This window comes from Mastigoproctus giganteus, chromosome 9 (genome assembly GCF_048544385.1).
Source record: "Mastigoproctus giganteus isolate SK-2022 chromosome 9, ASM4854438v1, whole genome shotgun sequence".
Taxonomy (NCBI): domain Eukaryota; kingdom Metazoa; phylum Arthropoda; class Arachnida; order Uropygi; family Thelyphonidae; genus Mastigoproctus; species Mastigoproctus giganteus.
The window spans coordinates 88,942,458-88,964,497 of NC_143583.1; the positions used below are offsets into that span (position 1 = coordinate 88,942,458).

General features: G+C 36.3%; 1 protein-coding gene across 1 annotated transcript in view; it reads right to left on the reverse strand.

The window, feature by feature from the left end:
* LOC150080530 (thrombospondin type-1 domain-containing protein 7A-like) overlaps window positions 1-22,040 on the reverse strand; it is a 1,074,234-nt gene that overhangs the window by 419,191 nt on the left and 633,003 nt on the right. Inside the window, exon 25 of the mRNA XM_090380722.1 lies at window positions 3,169-3,573. Coding sequence (XP_090236848.1) covers window positions 3,169-3,573 — 405 coding nt within the window. The remainder of the gene's footprint in view (window positions 1-3,168; window positions 3,574-22,040) is intronic.

Sequence of the window (22,040 nt, forward strand, 5' to 3'; positions counted from 1 at the left end):
AAAGGATGGCGTCATTAGGACATTCGTTTCTGTAGATCTGCCTGGAATGGAGTAGTGTATTTGTGGAGTAAGCAATGAACTCACTGTAATTTGAACGGCTTCATTAATAAAATTAAAGCTATCTGCAGAAAATCCTTTGAGTGTGCACTATGAGCAAGTTGCTATGTACTTTGGAATTTCAACACATCGAATTCACTAGAAATTACTTTTTTTCTAGTCAGGAAATTTTTCGCAACGGGATACTGGTTGGTTGTTTGTTTAGGCGTGATCGTTATTCTGTATTGCGTATGCTCAAGGGCTAATTTTTCATGCTGTGTAGGGTGAAAACTCGGAATAAATGCCGTGGAAAACTCATCCGGTCTCTCCTGTTGTTGTTATTTGGTTTTTAGGAGCATTAGCAACTAAGGCCATATTGCTCCGGGAATATGCGGTGGTCATTCCCTGACCTTTCCGCATCCTCCGTATTTGGTGGTGACGGGCTCGAACCCCGGTCTAATCAAGAAGCGTATGCTTCGCACTACTGCTCCTTCCCACCTGGATACGGAGGAGCCCCGGGCTCTCCTTTTGAGATCGACCAATCATAGCCCTTGAAAACACGTTTAAGAATTTTTCCGGTCGCCAATGGGATTAGAACTGAGACCTGTCCAAATTAATGGCCAGTGGTTCCGAACACCCCTATGCTCTCACGAAAGGCAAAGTGGACATAAACTGCCTACAAGGATACGTTGGAAGCACGGTATTACTCGTGAAATTTATTTTTCTAATAAAAGTGATTTTTTTTTTTCAAACTTTTTTTCCGCATGTTGCTCATGAACAGTTAAAGTACACAATTTTTCATACGAAACGATTTTCTAAGATATCAATGCAGTATCATTTTAATAACATTATTGATATCAAAATATCATTTTCGATTATCAAAAATACATCAACAAAATTTTAAATGGTAGTTGATACGACATTTTTTAAATCTAAAAAGTAACACAAGTTAAAACAAAAAAAAAGTATAAGATGAAACAGACGGCTTATCTATAAAACAAGCTAGTATCACAAAATTTAAGTCTGAAATCAGTAAAGGAATTTTACGCAAAGACGCCAAGCTTATTTAGCCTCAGCCTTAATAAAATTAACTACCCACACTTCTCAATATGTTACGGCAAAATAGCCTCTCATTTCTTATTTTTATTTTGACAGCAAGTTAAAAAATATTGCTGGCACAGGTTAACATAAACACTGTTTCTGCAATGAAGTAACAAGTTATATGGAAAAGTATAAAACTGAAGAAACTCCAATTCAGGAATATAACACAAAGTCACCTCCAAAAGTTAAAAGATCCAATTAAGACTATACAAGGAGACAGTACCCAATAAGAACCGTAATTTCATAACAAAGGTACGACTAGCATAACTACTACAAAAATCCGTACTCGAACAATTTCAAAACATTCCGCCATAACTTATCAACAATACTTCTTAAGCGTAAATCTCCTATAATCAAATCTAAATGTACCCTCCATTCAGAAACTTGATAAACTACTAAACTTCATGAATAACGGGAGAGCAAAACCCGACACTCCATCATCTTCATAAACATCATAATATCCACCAACATCTTCATATTTCTTAACGTAGTACGAGCAAACAGGCTTTTCGCGGGGCTCAACCACTGAGCCGGCGTTATAATCAACGTTTCGCCTCTCCCAAGCTGTATTGCAAATGCGTAGGCGATATCCCGGTTGTCAGCAATAATATTTATTTATCTGTTTATTATATATCACGCCGACACAGTCCTAGGGGTTATATCGTTCATGATTACAATTATTGATTTGTGTCCTCATTTAATAATTCTATCTAGTTTACAATCATTTCAATAAAATCTATACACTAACAACATTAGCTTTCTATGCACTTAGCTACTTTAAATACATTAATAAAAACTGCTTTTGTTTTACAGTTTTTGTATTGTTCCTGTATATTAAAAAAAATTTTGTAAAGGTAATTTCAATAAAGCTTAAAACATTCTCAGGCTTTGCATTTAAATTTATCGAATTAAATTATTTATTCTTATTTAATTCTTTACCTTTGTAACGTAAATTTAATCACAAGAGTTCCTTCCTTAGCTGCACAACTTAATACTCGTAACATAGCTTTTTCTGAATTTTTCAGTCTTTTATAAGACTTTTGAAACCTTAGAGCTCTTTAAAATTACATGAACAATTAATAAAAATAGCATTTCGAAATTTTACTACAAAATATAGGGTGGCGCCTCCGTAGCCAGGTGGGAAGGAGCACCAGTGTGTAGCACACACGCTTCTTGATTAGACCGGGGTTCGAGCCCGTCACCACCAAATACGGAGGATGCGGAAAGGTCAGGGAATGACCACCGCACATCCCCGGAGCAATATGGTCTTAGTTGCTAATGCTCCTAAAAACCAAATAACAACAAAATATAGAACAGTAATACCTTTTAATGAGAATCAATAACGTGATTAATACAAAATGACAAACATATACAACTGTAGCAGAAGTTCAAAGTCTGAAACTCGATGTACCATCATATACAATACAGGGAAACTAGATCTGAAAAGAAAGGAACCTTACCTCATTGATAAGCTATAAACTTTAATGACCCGTAATTACTCATACTCTGAAAACTTTTACAGAAGTGTATGCGTTCGAGAGAGAGAGAGAGAGGGGGGGGGGGAGAGAGGGGGGGGAGAGAGAGGGGGGGGAGAGAGAGAGAGAGAGAGAGAGAGAGAGAGAGAGAGAGAGAGAGAGAGAGAGATTGTAATGCTGTTTGAACACAATTAACACGTGAACTAATTTCACTTATTGACCACCATGAAATTACCAAATTTGAATTACTTTAATATAAAATTCTCCAAAGAATTTATGTAACACTCTTCGTAAACAGGTGAGAGAAAAATATCCAAGGTTATTCTCACTGACAACGACTCGCATATTTTTTTACTTTAATCTCTAACAAAGAAAAGTGATTAAATTTACTGTAACTTGTGTGTATGTGGAATTCATCAGATCGACGAAAATCAGAGGAAGTTAAGAACAATAAGCAACGTTCGGCAAATAATTAATTGCTGTGTATTCAATATTGGCATTCAATAGTAATGTCATAATATATAAACGTATATTATATAAAGAAAACAACTCTTACCTGGATAGTACCTCAATATGATTTCCTCGGTTGTCACAGTGTGATTGGGCTGCTGGCCAATGTCCATGGTCCCTAACATTTCACAGCGGACAAGACGACGGCGAAGTTCCCTCGAAGAGGAACGCTGCTCACCACTGTTTCGCTCTTCTACAGCCGACCATAAGTTATCCTTCGAAGTTGTAGTTCCATGGGATTCCTTACTAACCTCCTGTACATTGGCAGGTCCTTCAAGCAACGTATTTTCTACTGACTTCTTGAGAAACGTAGCCTCCTTGTGATCCGGCAAAAGCTCAAAGACTGGCGCGAAGTCTGGCTCACACTCGCATTCTCCCACGGTATGGTTGCAGCGCGCGTGCGGCTCAGGACACGCGGGGAAACAGGGGCGTGGTTTATCTTGACAGCCTCCTAAGAAGATGCGCAAGAGAATTTATCTTTAGTTATGTGATAGTGAAAACTTTGCATTCAATAACTTATTATTAGCACACCCATAATATTCACTACCTGATTCAGTTAAACAGCACTAAACAACTTTTGTCATTATTTAAAAACTTTCATTTTTGTTTATACCTGCGCTTTAGCCATGGGAACAAGTAACAAAAAATATTTCAACAGCTGTCCGAGAAAGAAATCAAGAATTCTAAAATCTAAAACGATAAAAATTAATTGGAAAGTCACCACTCGGGTGGAATAAAACGTATTCGAGAATGATGGAAGTAAAAAGATGTGTAAGGCGATATCCTGAGATGAAGCATCCATGCTAATAACAGAATACAATCCAATACAAAGAAATATACCCGCCAGCTCCCTCTCTTCTATAAAATTATTTACAAAATATCGTTATATGTATCGCCAATAGACTACTAACAATTCTCCCACCGCCCTCCCCCACACAAATCATATATACACGTATACATTTTTCCTGTGAAGCATATTTTTAATGATGTTAAGCTCTGCATTTCTGACATTACGGAATAAGGTTGAAAGTATGAGAGGCCTCAATAGCTATTAATGTTCTTCACAATCAATGGAAACATCATTCAAAAGAAGAAGAGAATGGGGGAAGAGATTCGAACACAACATATTGCAGTAATATTAGGTTAGCTACCTGGATATCGACTGGAAAATGCAACCCTGTATCTTATAATATTGATTAATACGGAGTAAACGGGTACTAGATGTCGCCACTATAGAATATCAAAAGAGCTGAATTTTCGATTTCTCTGAGAAGCTGCGAAAAGGAAACTACAGTATCTTCTCTGATCACGCATTAAAAATTAAGTTCAAAAACAGGGCTTTATTGCAGCTTGTATTATAAAATTGTTATATATTCGATCTGACACAATACATACAATAGTTATAATTATTCTTCTTGAAATCGCACCAACGCTGAATTACAGGAAGGGATGCTGAGGATTCCCATATGTAGCTGATATTCAAACCCATCGCTGGACTCAATGAAATTACATGATCTGAAAACAGAAAAGCTACGTCCTCGGATTTATAAAATTTGCTAAGAAGGTTATACACCTTCAATCAGTGAGACAAGCGTACATTCATCACCTGGTTCCCTCGCACGCATTTCTTTTTTTTTTTTTTTTCATATTTCAATTATCACACATTGTGAGTTGATGCAATACCAAAATAGAAGCGACTCGATTTAGCTTCTTTTTTTCCCCACAATTTAAAAACAATAAATCCGATCACTTCTATGGTCGTTCAGGGATGAATGCTAAGTGAAAAACAGTGCTCATATGAAAGAAACGCACACGTTTTTGATTTTCATATACACTTGATATTCGTGGAATGAGGACCTTTTCATTTGAAGACACTGTCATCTTGCTTCTGAATTAATATTAAACCGCTTATGTTTCATCAGCAGTCAAATTTCCATATTGTGTGAAACTCTGCTTGAATGAGCAGAACACATCCCCTTCTTTGCTGTCTCAGTTGTTTACTCAAAGTTGGAGGAATTATTTTGGCAAAAACTTTCTCCATATTTTTCCGAAATGAGTGACTTTTTTTAAAAAAATTAAATTAAAAGTAAACAGTTCATTTCAATTAGCTAAATATCTTATCTGCGTGTTTCATCAGTATTGCCATGTCTTGTCTTCTTTTAAACATCTTCAGCAACTACCCCAAATATATTTCGGGTTCGAAATATATGGAAATAAATATTATCCCGAGCTATATAATACAGTAAATCATGCTATGCTCTTTTATTCCTCCGGCAATGTATGGATTATGCATTTGCGTGCCGCAAATGACCAGTCAAGTTTTCAACAGAGCTAACTCGAAGGAAATCCACTAGGAACAGAGTTATTACATGCAGACGGAAGGACGGACGGGGTGAAGACGCAAATAGGCGTATTCTATGCAACAAATCTAAAAAGGTTTTGCCAGGTATAAGCACAGACACAGGTTTGGTTTGGTTTTTTTTTTTTTTTTTTAGGAGCATTAGCAACTAAGGCCATATTGCTCCTGGAATATGCGGTGGTCATTCCCTTGACCTTTCCGCATCCTCCGTATTTGGTGGTGACGGGCTCGAACCCCGGTCTAATCAAGAAGCGTGTGCTACGCACTGCTGCTCCTTCCCACCAGGCTACGGAGGCGCCACAGAGAGCGAGGTTGCATATCCAATCTAAATGATTACTTAGATTCCAACATACTGAGAATTTATTGCAGATTGTGTATGATATTAAAATGAGTTTTATTTTAATTTCTCAAAATGTTTAAAATACTTGACTCCACATTTTGTATACAATTTTAAATGTTTTGATTCTCTAAAGTAAATTAAAAAAAAAAAAAAAAAAAACCTATTTCTTACTATTGGCACATTCAATACGTTGTTAATAATGTCGCATTTGTGTAAACGTTTCGGATTCAAATCTGGGTATTTGTCATTAAGATAAAAGTTGAAAAGGTAACTCGTTTCCTTCAAGTTTTGGACCCTAGTGTCACCACAAATAACATGTCACAAATAACATAACCGTTTGAGGTGGCTGATGAAGCAATATCTGCTGTACAATCGCGATCTTGCGGACACCATGAATTATATTCAAAGATTCTTTATCCAGCAATTCTGTGTGGGGTCAAAAGCTGGGGATGGCAGCCCTCACTGCCTCAGCATCTGTATGTTGGAGAATACTGGCTTCTCAGGTGGGTGGCATACAAACATTGATGTCACAGCCTACACAGCACTTCAGAACTGGCATTCACTCTCGAGGTAGTGAGACTTCCAGACGCGGTGCAGAACATAAGATATATTACTTGCGAGCATCTCCTTATGAAGATGTTTGCAAGGCTCATCTCGGAACCGAATATATAGGATATATATGGTTGGTGAATTTCCTTTAGTCCTCTCAGAGCTCACCCATCTCTTTGCACTGCGAAAACAATGCTCCACCCTGCAGATAAGTTTCTGTTGAATCAGCAAATGCAGAGTCCAGACTGTACGCAGATTATGAAAAATTTGCCACTGATAAGGATTATAGGAGATATGTACTTAGACAAACACTTCTATAATATGTCTTGCTAATTTATGTATATAACATGTCTGTAAATATATACGAGTATAGTACAATATAGAAATATAGTATAGTCCTCTGTATAAATGGGGTAAAGCATTCTATTACTTGGTCATTTTACGTTGTTCGCTTTACCTTATCATTATACTGTAACATGGTTATGATGTGTACATAATTTCGTGATTCGTAACTGATTTTATGTACGATTACTAAAAATTGTTTTTATAGCCGTAATATGATAATAATCTTATATACCCCCACCTGCCAGTATATCTATGAGCACGAGATGCGCCTGACGTCACTTATCTCCACACACAAGCTCATATTTATTTGCTGTTAAACCCTGGCATCTGCTTGCCGTTATGTGTAATATTGTATGAAGTCACAAACTCTTCAGACAATAAAGATTTCCTAAATTGTCTTCAAATATTGATACCCATATTGAACAGTCTAATGGTAGGAAAAAGGTTTTTCTGTAACCTATTTAAAATTTGCATAATTTTTAAAAATGAGTATTCATTCCACTTAATGCCTTTCACGGAGCATATCTGATTAGATTTATTTTGCATAAGTGACTAATCATTTTCTATGGTTTTCGTTTAAGATTTTTTTTTTTTTTTTTGCGATGTGAACGGCTTATTGGTGAACCACGTCTACTGATCACCACGTTCATGTGTATCATCACAAAAGAATTTTCGATTCGACTGCTTATATAAATTTCAGATAGTGCAGTTTCTGTAGAGTACCATGTGCAAAACAAGCTGTAATATAACATTTCTGAAATGCTTTCGAAGAAAAGACATTATTGAAATAAAATTTGTTATCATCTTTATTGCAAACTACAGCCGTGGCTATTTCACTGGATGCATCTTATATATCGCACCCGTAATTTGTTTTCTAATGCTCGGTGTGTCTGTTTTGCAGGATAAAGCGCTGCAGTGCTCCAATTGAGAAAAAGCTGCATTGCTTTTAACCGAATCAACGAGAAATCATAGAATAAGAGATCCTTGATTTTTTTTTTTTTTTTTTTTTTGATTTGGTAGTTGTTGGCGCATCGGCTTCTGTGGCCATATTGCACCTCCCAAGGTTTTTGCAGTACTTTGATCCAAGCCCGAGGCGGGAATCGAACCCGCGACCTTTGGGTTGCCGGGCAGGTACTTTACCCACTCGGCTAGCCCGGTCGGCTAAGAGATCCTTGAATCACAGAAGCAGGCCAAGAATGCAATTCTGCATTAGCACCACTGTTCTAGCACTGGACGATTTGGTTTCTAATATAGTTTGATCGTATCGCATGCATACATGTGAAGGAATACAAGGAACTTTACCCTATTTTTAAAACAGGTGCTCCCTTAGTTTCCACCCCCCCCCTCTCTCTCTCTTTTTATTTTTTTTTTTTTTGCTTGGTATCATCTCAAATACTGTGTTAACAACTATTAGGCTTAGGCCAGCATCCTCAAAGTGGAAATGGAGCGTGAAGTTGGGTTTCATTGTTCGCACTATATGTAAAGTAACATCGGCTTAAAAAAAACCAAACGCCTTATGACAAGTAACCAATGGGTATCATACGCAGAATGTAAGTATGCAATTCCTGCCATGTTGAGTAATACCAAGTCAACAGTGACAAATTCTTTATATCGGAAACCTCGCAGTCACACAGTAAACATACACTCATTTGAAAAGGTTTGAGTTAATTCTGGATTAATTCTTAAAAGGGTCCTGGAGCTATTATTAGCCAATCTCAAGTGGATGAATAGGACTTTTTCCCCTTGAATTATTCCGTGTTTTTCACCCGGCACGGGTCTTGGAGTAAACAGCGTCAGCAGCTAAACCTTTTCCCTCTGGATACAGACTCTCTAACGATGTATGGGTCCAGGGCAACTTATCCACTCTCTTTATACGCCCCTGGCTATAATACAGCATGAAAAAAAAATTTTTCATCAACGAAGGAAAGCCTACAAGATCGAATACTGCCTATCATTTGCAACAATTTTCACACATGGCACTTCCACAGAATTTTAATTACTTTCGCAATATAATCAAAGTGTGCTTAAAGTGCCGCGATTAGTGGCAAAGGCTTGAATGGTATTAGACAGATTTAGCAGGATAATTAGTCCTTCCGGCTAGCATGGCTGCTTTATTGTTTTAGACTCCTGGTAATGCGATACAATGTATTTCATATCGTTTTTAAAAATTTACAGGAATAGTAAAATTTAAGTATTTCATTATATCCATATCGCCAACAGCATTCTGAAGCAGCCAATCTGTCGAATTTCCTTAAACGGTAATCTTTCACCGAAAAGTGCGATACTTAGAATAATCTCTCTGCCACTCTCTTCGCTTATTACATTTAACCCCACCCCCACGAGTGACGAGCGTGATGGATTGTGCCGAACTATCATTTATCAAATATGCAGATGAAGACAACATTTTGTGATTCGCCTTGAGTATAATTAAAAATAGAAAAAGTAATCCCACACTCGGTTAATGGAGGGAGGGGGGGGGAGAGATAACTATTGATATAACATAAAACAGAGAAAAAATCAAAGATGGCTAGGCTGCCTTCCAAACTCAATAAGACTGTCCAACTCAACAAATAACGTGCACGAACAACTAGTGACCTTAATTCTTGGCATACATTTCACTTATAATCAGTCTACTGCTTTATTTTGAAAGAAAAATATAATATGTAATTGCGGTCCCTTTCCGTAAATTTGTGCGGTCACTCGGATGTTCCCCGCCTGTAGCGGTAGTAGCAGAATGATGTTCCTGTGGCTGACGTAATCACCAAAGATTACGTCAGCCACTGCTGATCTAGGATGTCGCAATTTTGCTGTAATGGCACGAACAGATTGACTGCTAATACGGTATCCAATAATAACTCGTGGTGTAAGTCGCCAACTCAACGTCTCGTCCTTTGTACTTCTGGCGTGAAAGCATTGACGTAGTCGAGTAGTCAGGAGCGTGAGTGCAGTAGCACTCGTTCTTTGTGTGGACCGCAGTTGAAGCCCGTGACTGCTAAATGCAATTAAGTTGCATTGATGATTTATTGTGAACTCCACTGACCTGGTGGTCGTGCTGGAGTATAATTAAGAACATTTTTTCTTCCCAAATCACAAGGGGTGTCCGATACTTTTGGTAATATAGTGTATATACCAAAATTATATGTATAGGGTAAAATACAATTTATATATATTATATACGTTTCGCATGAACTGCGAACATCTGTTTTCCTGTTCAATTAAAAAAAAAAAAAAAAAAAAAAAAAAAGGAAATGGGAAAATTCTGCCATAATAGTATTTATTTAATGCACAAATTTGCAATCTCTGTGAAACAGTACTTTTGTAAGTTATATTAATGCTAAGTTATTTTAATTTCCTGATCGTGGAAGGACTTTTGCCTACTTATATGTACCTCTCCGTATGTATATATTCGGCAATAAAGTGAGTTATTTATTTATAAAAATGTTCTTTATCTTAAAGTAGTGCAATACGAAGGCAATTCTTGACGAAATGAACCTCAACACCGACATGAGAACTAATACTATTACCGATAAGCGTAGTTCATTTTCAGCTGGTAATCAAAAGTAAATGAAAATGGATGATAGTCCAACTTCCCACCTCGACTTCTAAAGTACAACGAAGGTTTTTTTTTTTTTTTTTTTAAGACCGAAAATTAACGGGCTATTTCAGATAACGAAATACTAGCTTGACAATACCCTTAATATTATTGTACTTTGAGAGAACAGAAAGACATTGTAGTATTCACAATGATTTATCTCAAGTTAGAATGTAACAATTTACATTCTCAAGTTTTTTCCCTTTTGAAAATGTAAATAGTTATCATAAATAATATAGTTATGTGCGTTAAATTGCATTAACATCTAAGATTATATTGCGCTGGGTACACAACACTGTGTTGTGCGGGTTTAAAACCGTACTCTTTACGCCTGAGAGCGGCCAACTGCAGTCCCGACTGTAGACGCCTTTAAGAATTCCCGCAGTCTATCACGAGATTCGAACCCATATCTGTAGAAACTGAAAAGCAGAAAAAGCCACCATACTGTCACGGAGGACGAAAAAGTCTAATTTTATTTTAAATAAGTGCAGGTTTTAAATATTTTAATATTTCAAAATAGCCCAGTAGTAAGTAAAAGTCTGGTGGGACAAATGAAGAAGAATCCAAGAAAATTAAAACATATTACCCAAGAGAGATGGAATAATTTGCTACATTAATCAGCTGTTATAACTATTGACCGAAACAGGCTAACTTCTTTATTTCTATATCAACAAAAATGTAATTGGAGATTACTTGGAAAAAAAAAAAAAAAGGAAAAAAAAAAATTAAAGGAAAAATCTTAAGACGTTACGAATTTTTTAAAACTACATAAAAAATGAGTTGTAATTGAATTCTGACGTTTTGCACTTCCCAACTCACACTAGGCTTAAGAAATTTCTCAAGAACACGTAAATTACCGCAGGCTAATCACCTCCTGACAGATAGCTTCGGTAGAATGTGAAAAGACGCAAACTTTCGTAGTTTTCTATTAGCTAAGTGAAAATTAATGGACTATGTAATTCACTAGTCATCTGCACCGTGAAAACTATTTACTGCGACTCCAGACTGCCGTGAACTTCTTCAGACAGGAAGAAAGCATTAAGATATCATTGAAGACAAAAGGGACCGTGCCCGGGTAATCATTTACTCAACACTTCCGGGTAAGTGCTCATTACTACATCACTTATTTAGCAGCTATAATTCACTTCGGCTAGTTTATGTAAAAATCCTTGGACTCGTCTTACTCCCTTTTTTCGCGACTATCTAAACAAGAGGGGGGAAATACACAGAAAGAACATGGGACAATGCGTTCCTATTAATTCACTCTCGTTTACTACAGTCACAATATGTGGATTAAAATTCTCGGTATTTCAAGAGTAATTACCTAATATAACCATATATATTCGTACAACGTCTTGGAACGTGCATATAATGAAAAACCAAATAGATAAAGAGAATCCTGCAGCTGGAATACTTTTCAATGCTATTAAGCAAGGTTTCCTAAGGAAAAAGGAAGGTTACCAGAAATGGCAATCTATGGATCCACCCTCACATATTAGTATTAGAATGGCACTAGACAAGGAAGCCAAGGTATTTTGCGTCTGCCTTAAAAAAAAAAAAAAAAAAAAAAAAATGAGAATATTCCTTCCTCATTAATTTTACGAAAACACACACGATCTTATATACTTCAATCAAATCCCTCACAAGGTATCTTTTTAAGCTCTGCAGACTACATTTTCAAAGTTGCTCCTCGTAGGAATAATGCTTAGCGCTCTTCACCAAGTAGCCCTCCTTTGCTCCTCTTCGTGAAGTTCTATATCTTTATTTATATGCGGCCTCCAGACATATATTCCCATACAACATTCCTAGTGTGATCGCATATAGTCTTATAGGAGGAATAATGACCCCTTCCTCTCCACCTGTAAAGTTCCGATAAATCACAAATCAAGATTTCTATCAATCAAGACGTCTGTAAGTTACTCCTCGGTTTCTGTTTCCTAAGTGCAATACTCTTTTTGGCAGCTAAATTTTAATGCACTTGGTAGCATTAAACTATAGCTGCCATATTTCATACTACACTTGCTGTCTTCAAATCCTTTTGAAGCATAGCCTGGTTCTGATCGTTAACCACCCTCCCAAACTTTAAGTCAACAGCAAATTCCCCCTGTTTTCTTCATCAATATGGCATAGGAACATAACAAGAGACGTCCAAGCACAGACCGACCCCAAAGGGACCCCATTTATTACTACAGTCCGTTCTGACGATTCTTGATACACTGCCTACTGTCCTTCAACCAACTCTTAATCCACTGATGGAACTCCCCTGTTATCCTGACCTCCAATTTAAACAATAACTATATATACAGTTATTGTTAACTGCTTTAAAACTTCGCCACCGCAATTTACGAGATTTGTCAGCACGAAATTGTGCTGGGACTCGCACGTATCTGATAAACCTACCATTTTTGTCGACAGATTCTTGCACTGCGTCTTTAACAATTGATTCCATAATCTTACCAACCACACAGGTCTATAATTGTTATCACTTCTTTAGTTCCTCCCTTATGGATTGGGAGACATTGGTATTTCTCCAGTCCAAGAGAATAATCGCTAAATCTAACGATAATCTCATTAATATTATGGTTGGATGTTTTATCATCAACCCTGGAACTTTACAGCTCCTTACCTTTCGTATCTTTTCAGACAAGCGTTTCTCTTATATCGTTATGCATTATTTTACGAGGGTTCTACTCAGTCTAACTATTCCCACTTGGCACTAACCTGGCCTATAAAAAAGTCACAAAATACTTGTTGAACTAGTATTTTGTATTAGGTCGCCATTTTGATTGGGTTGTCAATTATACCACCACTTTGATCTCGCAAGAGACCTACTGAATTTACTCTCTACTTTATGTAGGCGCGTTTGCGTATGGATAAAGCTTATTATCTTTACCATATCCGTCCGTCTGTAACAATTCGACTAGCAATGGACAGATTTTCATTAAATTTTATATTCCGCTCTTTTGGAAAGATTTTCATGCAATCTTATATTTCATTAAAATTGGACAAATAGAAATCAGAATATATTTTTTATACATATCACCTTATCCATACGTTATTTATCGTAGCTACCGCAGCTACGATATGTTCGTTGCCATAAGCTTACTGAAAAAATAAGTAGGCAATATGATGGATGCGAAAAGTTTTCGTTAAACGCACTGTACACATGAAAGTCGTTGCTTTTGGAAGAGTGCATTTTGTTATTTTTTTTTATCAGTTTACTAAATATATAAATAATGAATTATACTATTTGTTTATCATATTAATCGCGAAATACCTGTTGTTTCGATTTTATAAAAAATCCAGGAAATAAATTATTACAAAAAGTTGAGTGAATATTACGTTGTGATGCAGTGAAGTGAAAAAAAATTGACTTATATTATTAGTTATAAATTAATCAAAAACAGGTTAATTATTTACTTTTCACTTCTACTGTAAAAGTTAGTGAAATTGCACCATTCGCGTGTATTTGATATTAAGTAAACTTAAATTCGTATACAAGAGATATCATTATCTATCTTTTATATTTCGAATAAGTAATAATTATAAATTTAGGGAAAATAAATCGAACACGTCTGAAATGTAACGCTCTGCATACATTACCTAACTATTTGCATTCACATAATTTCCCTAAGTGCTTAAGATCTCTCTATGGCATAGACCTTTGCACTCTCCTATTCAAGGGAATTTAATTTTCACACAAGTCTCTTTTAATAACTATCCTCCATAAGCCTTGCAGAGTCCCTCAAGTCTCGCATTATATAGTCCCTCCTATCATGTCCGCACGATATTTCAGACAGGATAATATTTTGACGCGACATTTTTCCACAATCTTATATTTATCGACCAAGTCGTCTTGTTTTTCTTTGTTCGTCTTTGTTTTAAGCCATATTAGTTCCCAAACGTAATAAAAAAAAATAATGTTCTTTTATACTCCAGCAAGGTCAGAGTTCAAGACTACTAGGAGTAGTCTTGAACTCTCAAAGGAGTTTACAATTTTCTTGAAAATGAATACACTAGTTAATAACCGCATTTAGCAGGCATGCGAGCTTGAACTACGGTCCACTCAAACGCATGTTCTTCTGCATTCTCGCGTTCAACCACTCAGGTTAAGTAGTAGTAGTGGCATGTGATGCAAGAAAGCAAATGTATGAGCTTATGCAGCATCAGCCAAAAAAAAAAAAAAAGAAAAAAAAAAAAAATCACACCATTCCCTCCAAATGCCTGTCCAGTTCCTCCTTAAATTTATTCAACCTATCAACTTCCACAACGACAGATGGAAGGTCTATCCAAATGCCCCTTTAGTGACAATTGGTTATAAAATTAACATCAGTGCAGTTAGTGACATATGATAATCAGTAGCGGGTGTTTCCGACTGCTAATGAAAATTCTAGAACTTTTTGGATCGTTCGAGACTATAAATAATATTGCGGCTATTTTATACAGTAGTAGTAATTTAATAGTAACTGAAACCGTTAAGCAGTGTGATGAAAGTTAGTGTTAAACTGCGATAATTATCAGCAGAGTTTTCGAATTATTCACGTGAAATATGATTGTTAAACTGAAAAGTCATAAATTTCGCTCCATGGAAATGCGACTACGGTAAACAAAAGGTAAAACACAAAGACAGAATCCGGAACCATACCAGACAAAATTTAAATCTAAAAAATAAAAGATAGTCTGGGAATAGGTTAGAGACCGGTTAGATATTTGGAAATTTTGAGGGGGGGGGGGACTAGAGGAAGATTAGAACATCAAAAGATGGACTCTCCAAAATGGTTGAAGGAAAAGGGCTAGCACAAGAGTAAAAACAAGACTACCAAACGAAACAGAGAACGCTGGAAATCTGCCTGAGAAATCTTCACACTGCATGATAGAAGAGGATACGATGAAAAGAGATTCTTTATACCTGCTTTACTTGCAGCTGTAAACACTAATTGCAATTATGCCGGATTTTGTTATATAATGATTTGTTACTAATTCAGCTATTAAAATCAATATACTTATTGTATATATCAAAAGCCAGAACGTGATACTAATATTTTACTCATTCATGGGTTAATTACTACCTAATAGAAATTCAAAATCACATCAAACGAAGTAAACACGCGAAAGAATTCTCAAACCATATTAAGCAATGCATTGCTAAATTCCTGAATACAGTCAGTGGGGAATAAAGTTAGGCGTGCACGCCAAAATTTACTAACCAATTTAGCAAAATAAGGAAGGTATGGTACACAAGCGGAAGAAAGTATTCTCGCATCTGACTACAGATGCAACCCACACGCACCTCCGTTTAGTCTGCTCACGTTAGGTGATTCAAAGACGGTAATAATTCTAGGCTCCTCCCTTAGATATACTGGTTTATATACGCTGTTAAAAGTGCAACATGAACAAGTTGTGATTACTTCACTATCACTTCAGCTTCCGTAATTCATGAAATAATTTATCCTTAATTATCAATTAGGGGAACTCTTCCGCAAGAAACGCCTTTTCACAAATTAACTTAGAACATTATTTACACTATGTTCTAATTTTGATGAAAGTATGAGTTTCTCTGTTATGCTCTAACTAGAATCTCTTAATTACTCGTATATACAAGGTGATTATAATTAAAGTGCGCGACTTTAGCCGGCTGTAGGTGGAAAACTGTTAATTGTACAAAGATGAAATTTCGAATGAACACTAACCAACGCAATAGAAAATGGAAAGATTAAAAAAAGTTCAGAAACTGTCACCAGGAGATAGCTAGTCTTGTGTGCAACTGGTAGAATACTGGCTGAACTAGCAGTCATGAAGACCGAGATGTTCAATATTGGGACCATTTATGTTCCCTATATGCTGAAGTGAAGCATGGTATGCTCAGCTGTTTCCGAAGCAAGTTATAATGATTGCCTTGTGATGCTCTCCCTCAAATTAACCAGGCATTAGATATTTATATCACCAAAACTCACAAGAACTGAGGTGGCCAAACTTTCCTAAATTGAAGGGAAATGATGCGGTTAAATCATCGAATGTGTTATGAAGAAGCTGAGTTACTGACTGACCAATGTGAAGAGGAGCCCATTGTGCATAAAAATGAGAGATGTTTCCAAAAATCTCTCATAAAGAGCAGGAATCACACAGAGAACATCGCAGTAATTTTGTGATGCGAATGTGTTATGAAGAAGCTGAGTTACTGGCCGACCATTGTGAAGAGGAGCCCATTGTGAATAAAAATTATGAGAGATGTTTCCAAAAATCTCTCATAAAGAGCAGAAATCACACAGAACATCGCAGTAATTTTGTGATGCGAATGTGTTATGAAGAAGCTGAGTTACTGGCCGACCATTGTGAAGAGGAGCCCATTGTGCATAAAAATTATGAGAGATGTTTCCAAAAATCTCTCATAAAGAGCAGAAATCACACAGAACATCGCAGTAATTTTGTGATGCGAATGTGTTATGAAGAAGCTGAGTTACTGGCCGACCATTGTGAAGAGGAGCCCATTGTGCATAAAAATTATGAGAGATGTTTCCAAAAATCTCTCATAAAGAGCAGGAATCACGCAGAGAACATCGCAGTAATTTTGTGATACCACAAAATAAGGTAGTATTATTCTAATAACTTCTAATAACTATCTTTAAAACTTCTAAAATCTTATGCGACCGTTCTCAGAACACAAACAGGTTTATTTATTGTTTTTGTTCAAACATAATACAAAATACCTTATGCATTACGAGCATTGCTCTTTACTCCTATTCAGATTATAAATTAAATTTAACATGCAGTAAATAAGTTTATACAAATTCTAACATGTTAAGCTCTCAACAGGTGAGGTAAACAAATTTTTCTTACTTTAATTTGTAAAACGAAATGAACAGACATACACAAACGTTTAAGTGTTTAAAACATCTCTGTTTAAAGTGTTTACTTTTTTTTTTTTTTTTTTTTTTGTGAAATGAGTTAATTTTAATAAATCTCAGATTAGGCAGTCACAACTCATCACTGATATCTAAAGTTAGCTAATGTTAATAAGCATTTGGCATTTTTAATAGACATATCTTCGAGCATTATAAATCCTGTTGTGAATTTTTTTTCTGCAATTTCCGTTGTTAATAAAAAAAATTCTGAAATCATATCCGATTTTTAACTACAGTTTATTTGTTAATAAATATCTTATTTTTCCGTTTTCCCAATTTTTAAGTTCAGTCGGTATATATTATTTCGAAGTGCTCTCACCAAGGTTAAAAATGATGAGAAAGGCTTGCCCCCCCCCCGTTTATATACGGGAACCTTGATGGAAGTGATACCGTGCTTAAATAAACAACAATAATAATAATAAAAAAAAAACATTTAACGTACATGAATAACTTAAGGTTGGGCACAATATTAAACGGATTTCAGTTTATAATCCTTCAAAAGATTGCATTTTTAATTGTAAGGATAATTACAAACCGTTTACCGGCATAAATAAATATAGCATCGAATAAATTATTTTCAATTGGAAGTTTCATTAAATGCTGATTCATTTATTATATTAACATTAAACCTTGACAACTAGGGTATCTTTCAGGATTATGGAAATTATTAACTTAAAATCCACTAGCTTAGTAATTCGACTTCTCCGATTTTTAAGCAAGGGCATTCCATTTCATAGCTGCGTTGAGTTATGAATAATTATAGCTTATATTAATTGTGAAGCAGATTTAGTTACATAAACCATTTATTTGTTTCTCCATGACACACATCGCTCTATAATGAATGCGGTAACCAAATGAAATTCAGGCTCACACTAAATGTGAACGGTGTTGTTGAATGGGTTGTTATGTAACTACTTGTAATCGTCTCTCAATTATGGCATTAAAGTGGAGATAATAAGACTGCAACAAAATTTAAATATTTTTACAAAGCATGCAACTAGGATAATCACGAAAGGAATAGATGATACTTCTTCTTTTGATGCCGTCTCCTTACTGGAGGTTGGCGATCACCATGCTGTACCTCTCTCTCTCTCTCTGTCTGTCTTGGGCGAGATGAAAAAGATCATCAGCTGATCTGTAGGTCCAGTTTCAGATGTTTTTCAGCCATGAAAGTTTCCTCCTCCTCATTCCTCTTTTTCCCTCTATCATTACTTGGAGCAGTTTATATTTCTAAGGATGTGTCTCAGGTAGGCAGTTTTCCTTCTCTTCACTAAACTCAACGATTCACGTTTTCTTCCTGCTCTTTTCAAGACTTCAATGTTGGTGATTCTGTCTAACCAAGGTATTTTTAGTGCGACTGTAGATCCACATTTCAAAGGCCTCTATTTTGTTCATGCTAGATGTTTTCGGAGTCCAAGTTTTAACCCCGTATAATAGTATGGAACGCACATAACATCTAACAAATTTCAGTCTGATTGACAGATCTTAGAGCTTTGTTACATAGCATTGTTCTGTATTTTGTAAAAGCATTTCCCGCAACCTCTGTTCTTGCCTTTATTTCTGCTTCCGGATCTAGATCAGCATTTAGCCAACTACCAAGGTATTTAAAATGAGTTACTCTATCTATTGGAGCTCCGTTTAATAATAGCTGGACTTGGCTTACTGGAATTTTACTTACGGTCATGAATTTAGTCTTGTTGACATTGATTCTTAGACCCATATCATTAAATCTGTTGTTAATACAGTCCAAAAGCAATTGAAGGTCTTCTATAGTGCGTCTGCGAATACAGTACTAGAAGATATCTACAAAATAAAATTACCTGGTAGAGGGCAGCAGTAACTTCTAGTACTGCGACGTAGGCGGAGAAGTCGACTTCAATAAGGCTCGTTTTCGAATTATTTCAGCAGTAGTCGAACCGACGGATGAGGCTGAAGTACTGCGGTGCAGAAAGCAAGGGAAAACTATTGCACTATGCTTTCCAAGAATAAGCACAATGGCTAGGTAATATATTTAAGCTGCTATTTCCTTTTACAAGTAAAAACAAAAATGTTCCAGTAGTTTATGTACAGAAAGAATTTTTATTCCCCCGACCCTCATTATAAAATCTCTTCACTTTTTTTTTTTTTTTTTTTTGGAATTTTTACAAAGACGCATAGCACGAACTAGGTAACAATTGAGGAACCTGCCTCGAGAATAAGCCTGAAAGGGAATAAATTAAAAGGTATTTAATAGTCGCATAAGTTTGGGGATATGACGTTTGGGAAAACAGGTAGGAGTGGTAACTTATAGAATTCCATGTTTTGGGCGAGTTGAGTTCTTTTCCTATCTTACTAACTTGCCTATTGACATAGTCTGCATACCCAGCATGTGTTATGTGGTTATATGTTTTGCGGATCTCATTATAATTATTTGTAAATAGTTCTTTTATCTTGAGTTCTATTTTATTTATGCTGACTTATTTTATTTTATTTATTATTTTAACGTAACCTAAATCAAAACATCAGTATCCTCTTGTTGTTGCTGTTATGGGAGTTTCTGGCGCAAGGGCCATATTGCGCCTACCAAAGTAAGTGAAGTTACATGTGATAACTGCTCTGGGAACAATTAGAATCGATTATACATTTTAATCCGTTAGAAATAGGAGAAAAGTCGGAGAGTTTTGCGAGGGAGCTGAAAGTAGCCTGTCGGGCACTGTTGAACAAGCTGCATTCAATGAGTATGTGCTTTACTGATGGTGGTTGCAAGCAGTGCGTGCACTTCGGAGGATCGTTTCCTGCGAGCAGAAACAGATGAAGTGAGGCGAGTATGGCCTATTCGGATTCTGGCTAGGATTACTCCTTTTCAATTTTAAGGAGGCTAGATGTCCATAATTGTGGTTCCGGTTTCAGTTGAAATAGCTTATGTGTTTGCTTTTTTCACAGAAGTGTCCATTCTTCCGTACATATTTTCTGTATGTTGCATTTATAATCAGGATATAGGACCAGATCATCTGGAATACCACTGCGACCTGGGATCGAAGAGAAGACAACAGTTTGTTGATGCTCATGAAGACGTATCAGCTCATGTCTTGTTAGCTTTAAGAAAGAACTGTAAGGTGAGATAACAAAGCACTCTTGGAATTTGTGTATACTATACTTTTATTGATTTACAGGAGTGAAATATTTTCCAGGGTAAGCTTAATGGCATGGAGCTCAGCAGTATAAATGCTGCATTCCGCTGGAAGGGGAATAGAAACAGCTGTATTAAGTAAGACAGCAGCTGCACCCACTTTATTGTCAAACTTTGAACCATCAGTGTAGATCTTAGAAAAATGGGCATAATTCTGTGTATGAACAAGATGTAGTTGGATGTTAATATTTGTTATAGCACCTTTTCCCCATTGTTCAAAGAAGGAGTGAAGGTAATCCAGGGGGCATCCGGATCTCTTAAAATCTCTAATGATATTATGAAAGTAAACATTCCAGCATTCTGGTACATTCTGTAACATGATACCAGTAGATCGGATTGTTCTAGGTTTGTTTCTATAGTGGGTTGTCCACTGCGGATCATACAGTAGTGGCCAAACTGGACGAGTGGGGAGGCTTTTAATTTTAGCTGAGCAGTTCATTAGTAACATCTTTCCTCTAATATTGAGTGGAGGTTTATGAGCTTCAACATATAGACTTTGAATTGGGAATGTTCTGTATGCACCTGGGCAATCCTAAGACAAGAATGTTGGATGGGGAAAGACATGCTAAAGATCTAATTAGAGACATATAATTGAAGCTGGGTATAACGATCTGCATCCCACGATGTACTAGAGATGACACGGAGATTCATTTTATTAATGCCATTATTTCGTAGATGTTTCACCTGCTCTTGGAAGTTTAGCTTCTTATCAAAAATTAGCCCTAGAAGACGAATACTGTTCACGATGCATTTTGTGCTTGTTGCAGAAATGCATGGCTGTCAATAAGACTAATATTCTGGGAATGACAGCATAGAGATATGAGTCGACAGTGTTTGGAAGCTTTGATATTGTTTATTCGTATTGAAAATAAAGCGCGCTGAGGACAGAACACTGTGGGACTCCTTGTATGTTTGAGACAGAGCCTGCCGGTATCAAACTTGGAAAGACCTGTTGCGAAGGAAGTTTTGAATAAAATATGGTAAATGGCCTCTCATATCGATAGAATAGAGATCCCTTAGGATTCCATAGTGCCATGTGATAGCAAAAACTTTCTCGATATCAAAACACACCATGACGAGATGTTGATATCTGATAAACGCGTTTCTTATATTTGATTCAGATCTAAGTAAGATCTATTCTTCCCAAAGCAAAACTGATTATTACTGATTATGTTTCGGGAATCAAGGTACTAGGCGAGTCTACGGGGTATCAATTTTTCCAAAGTTTTATTCAAGCAGCTGGTTGGAGAAATTGGTCTATAGTTGTTAGGTGTGTGGTATGGGTGTTTAATGGCGCACAAGCTGCTGTGGCTATAGTGCGCCTATTCACAGGAATATTAAAAAAATAATTAATATGAAGCCACTTCAATTTTATTTTAGCTCAGAAAGTAATCGTAGTCGTTTATGAATTCCTATTTGTTTCAAATAACAGAAAAGTTCATTAATATTTGCCTCCTCACCAATGATATGATTTAATGTTATCGGTTCTCGGAGATTAGCCAGAGAATGAAATATTGAAATTCGACGTTGTTCATATTGTGAACAGTCAACAAAAATATGTTTGACTGTTAGGTGTTAATAGCAATGTGGACACTGCAAAGTAATTTTGTATGTTACTGGCGGTATCCAGGGTTTCCCCTATGTCCGCCGTGTGTTAAGCGT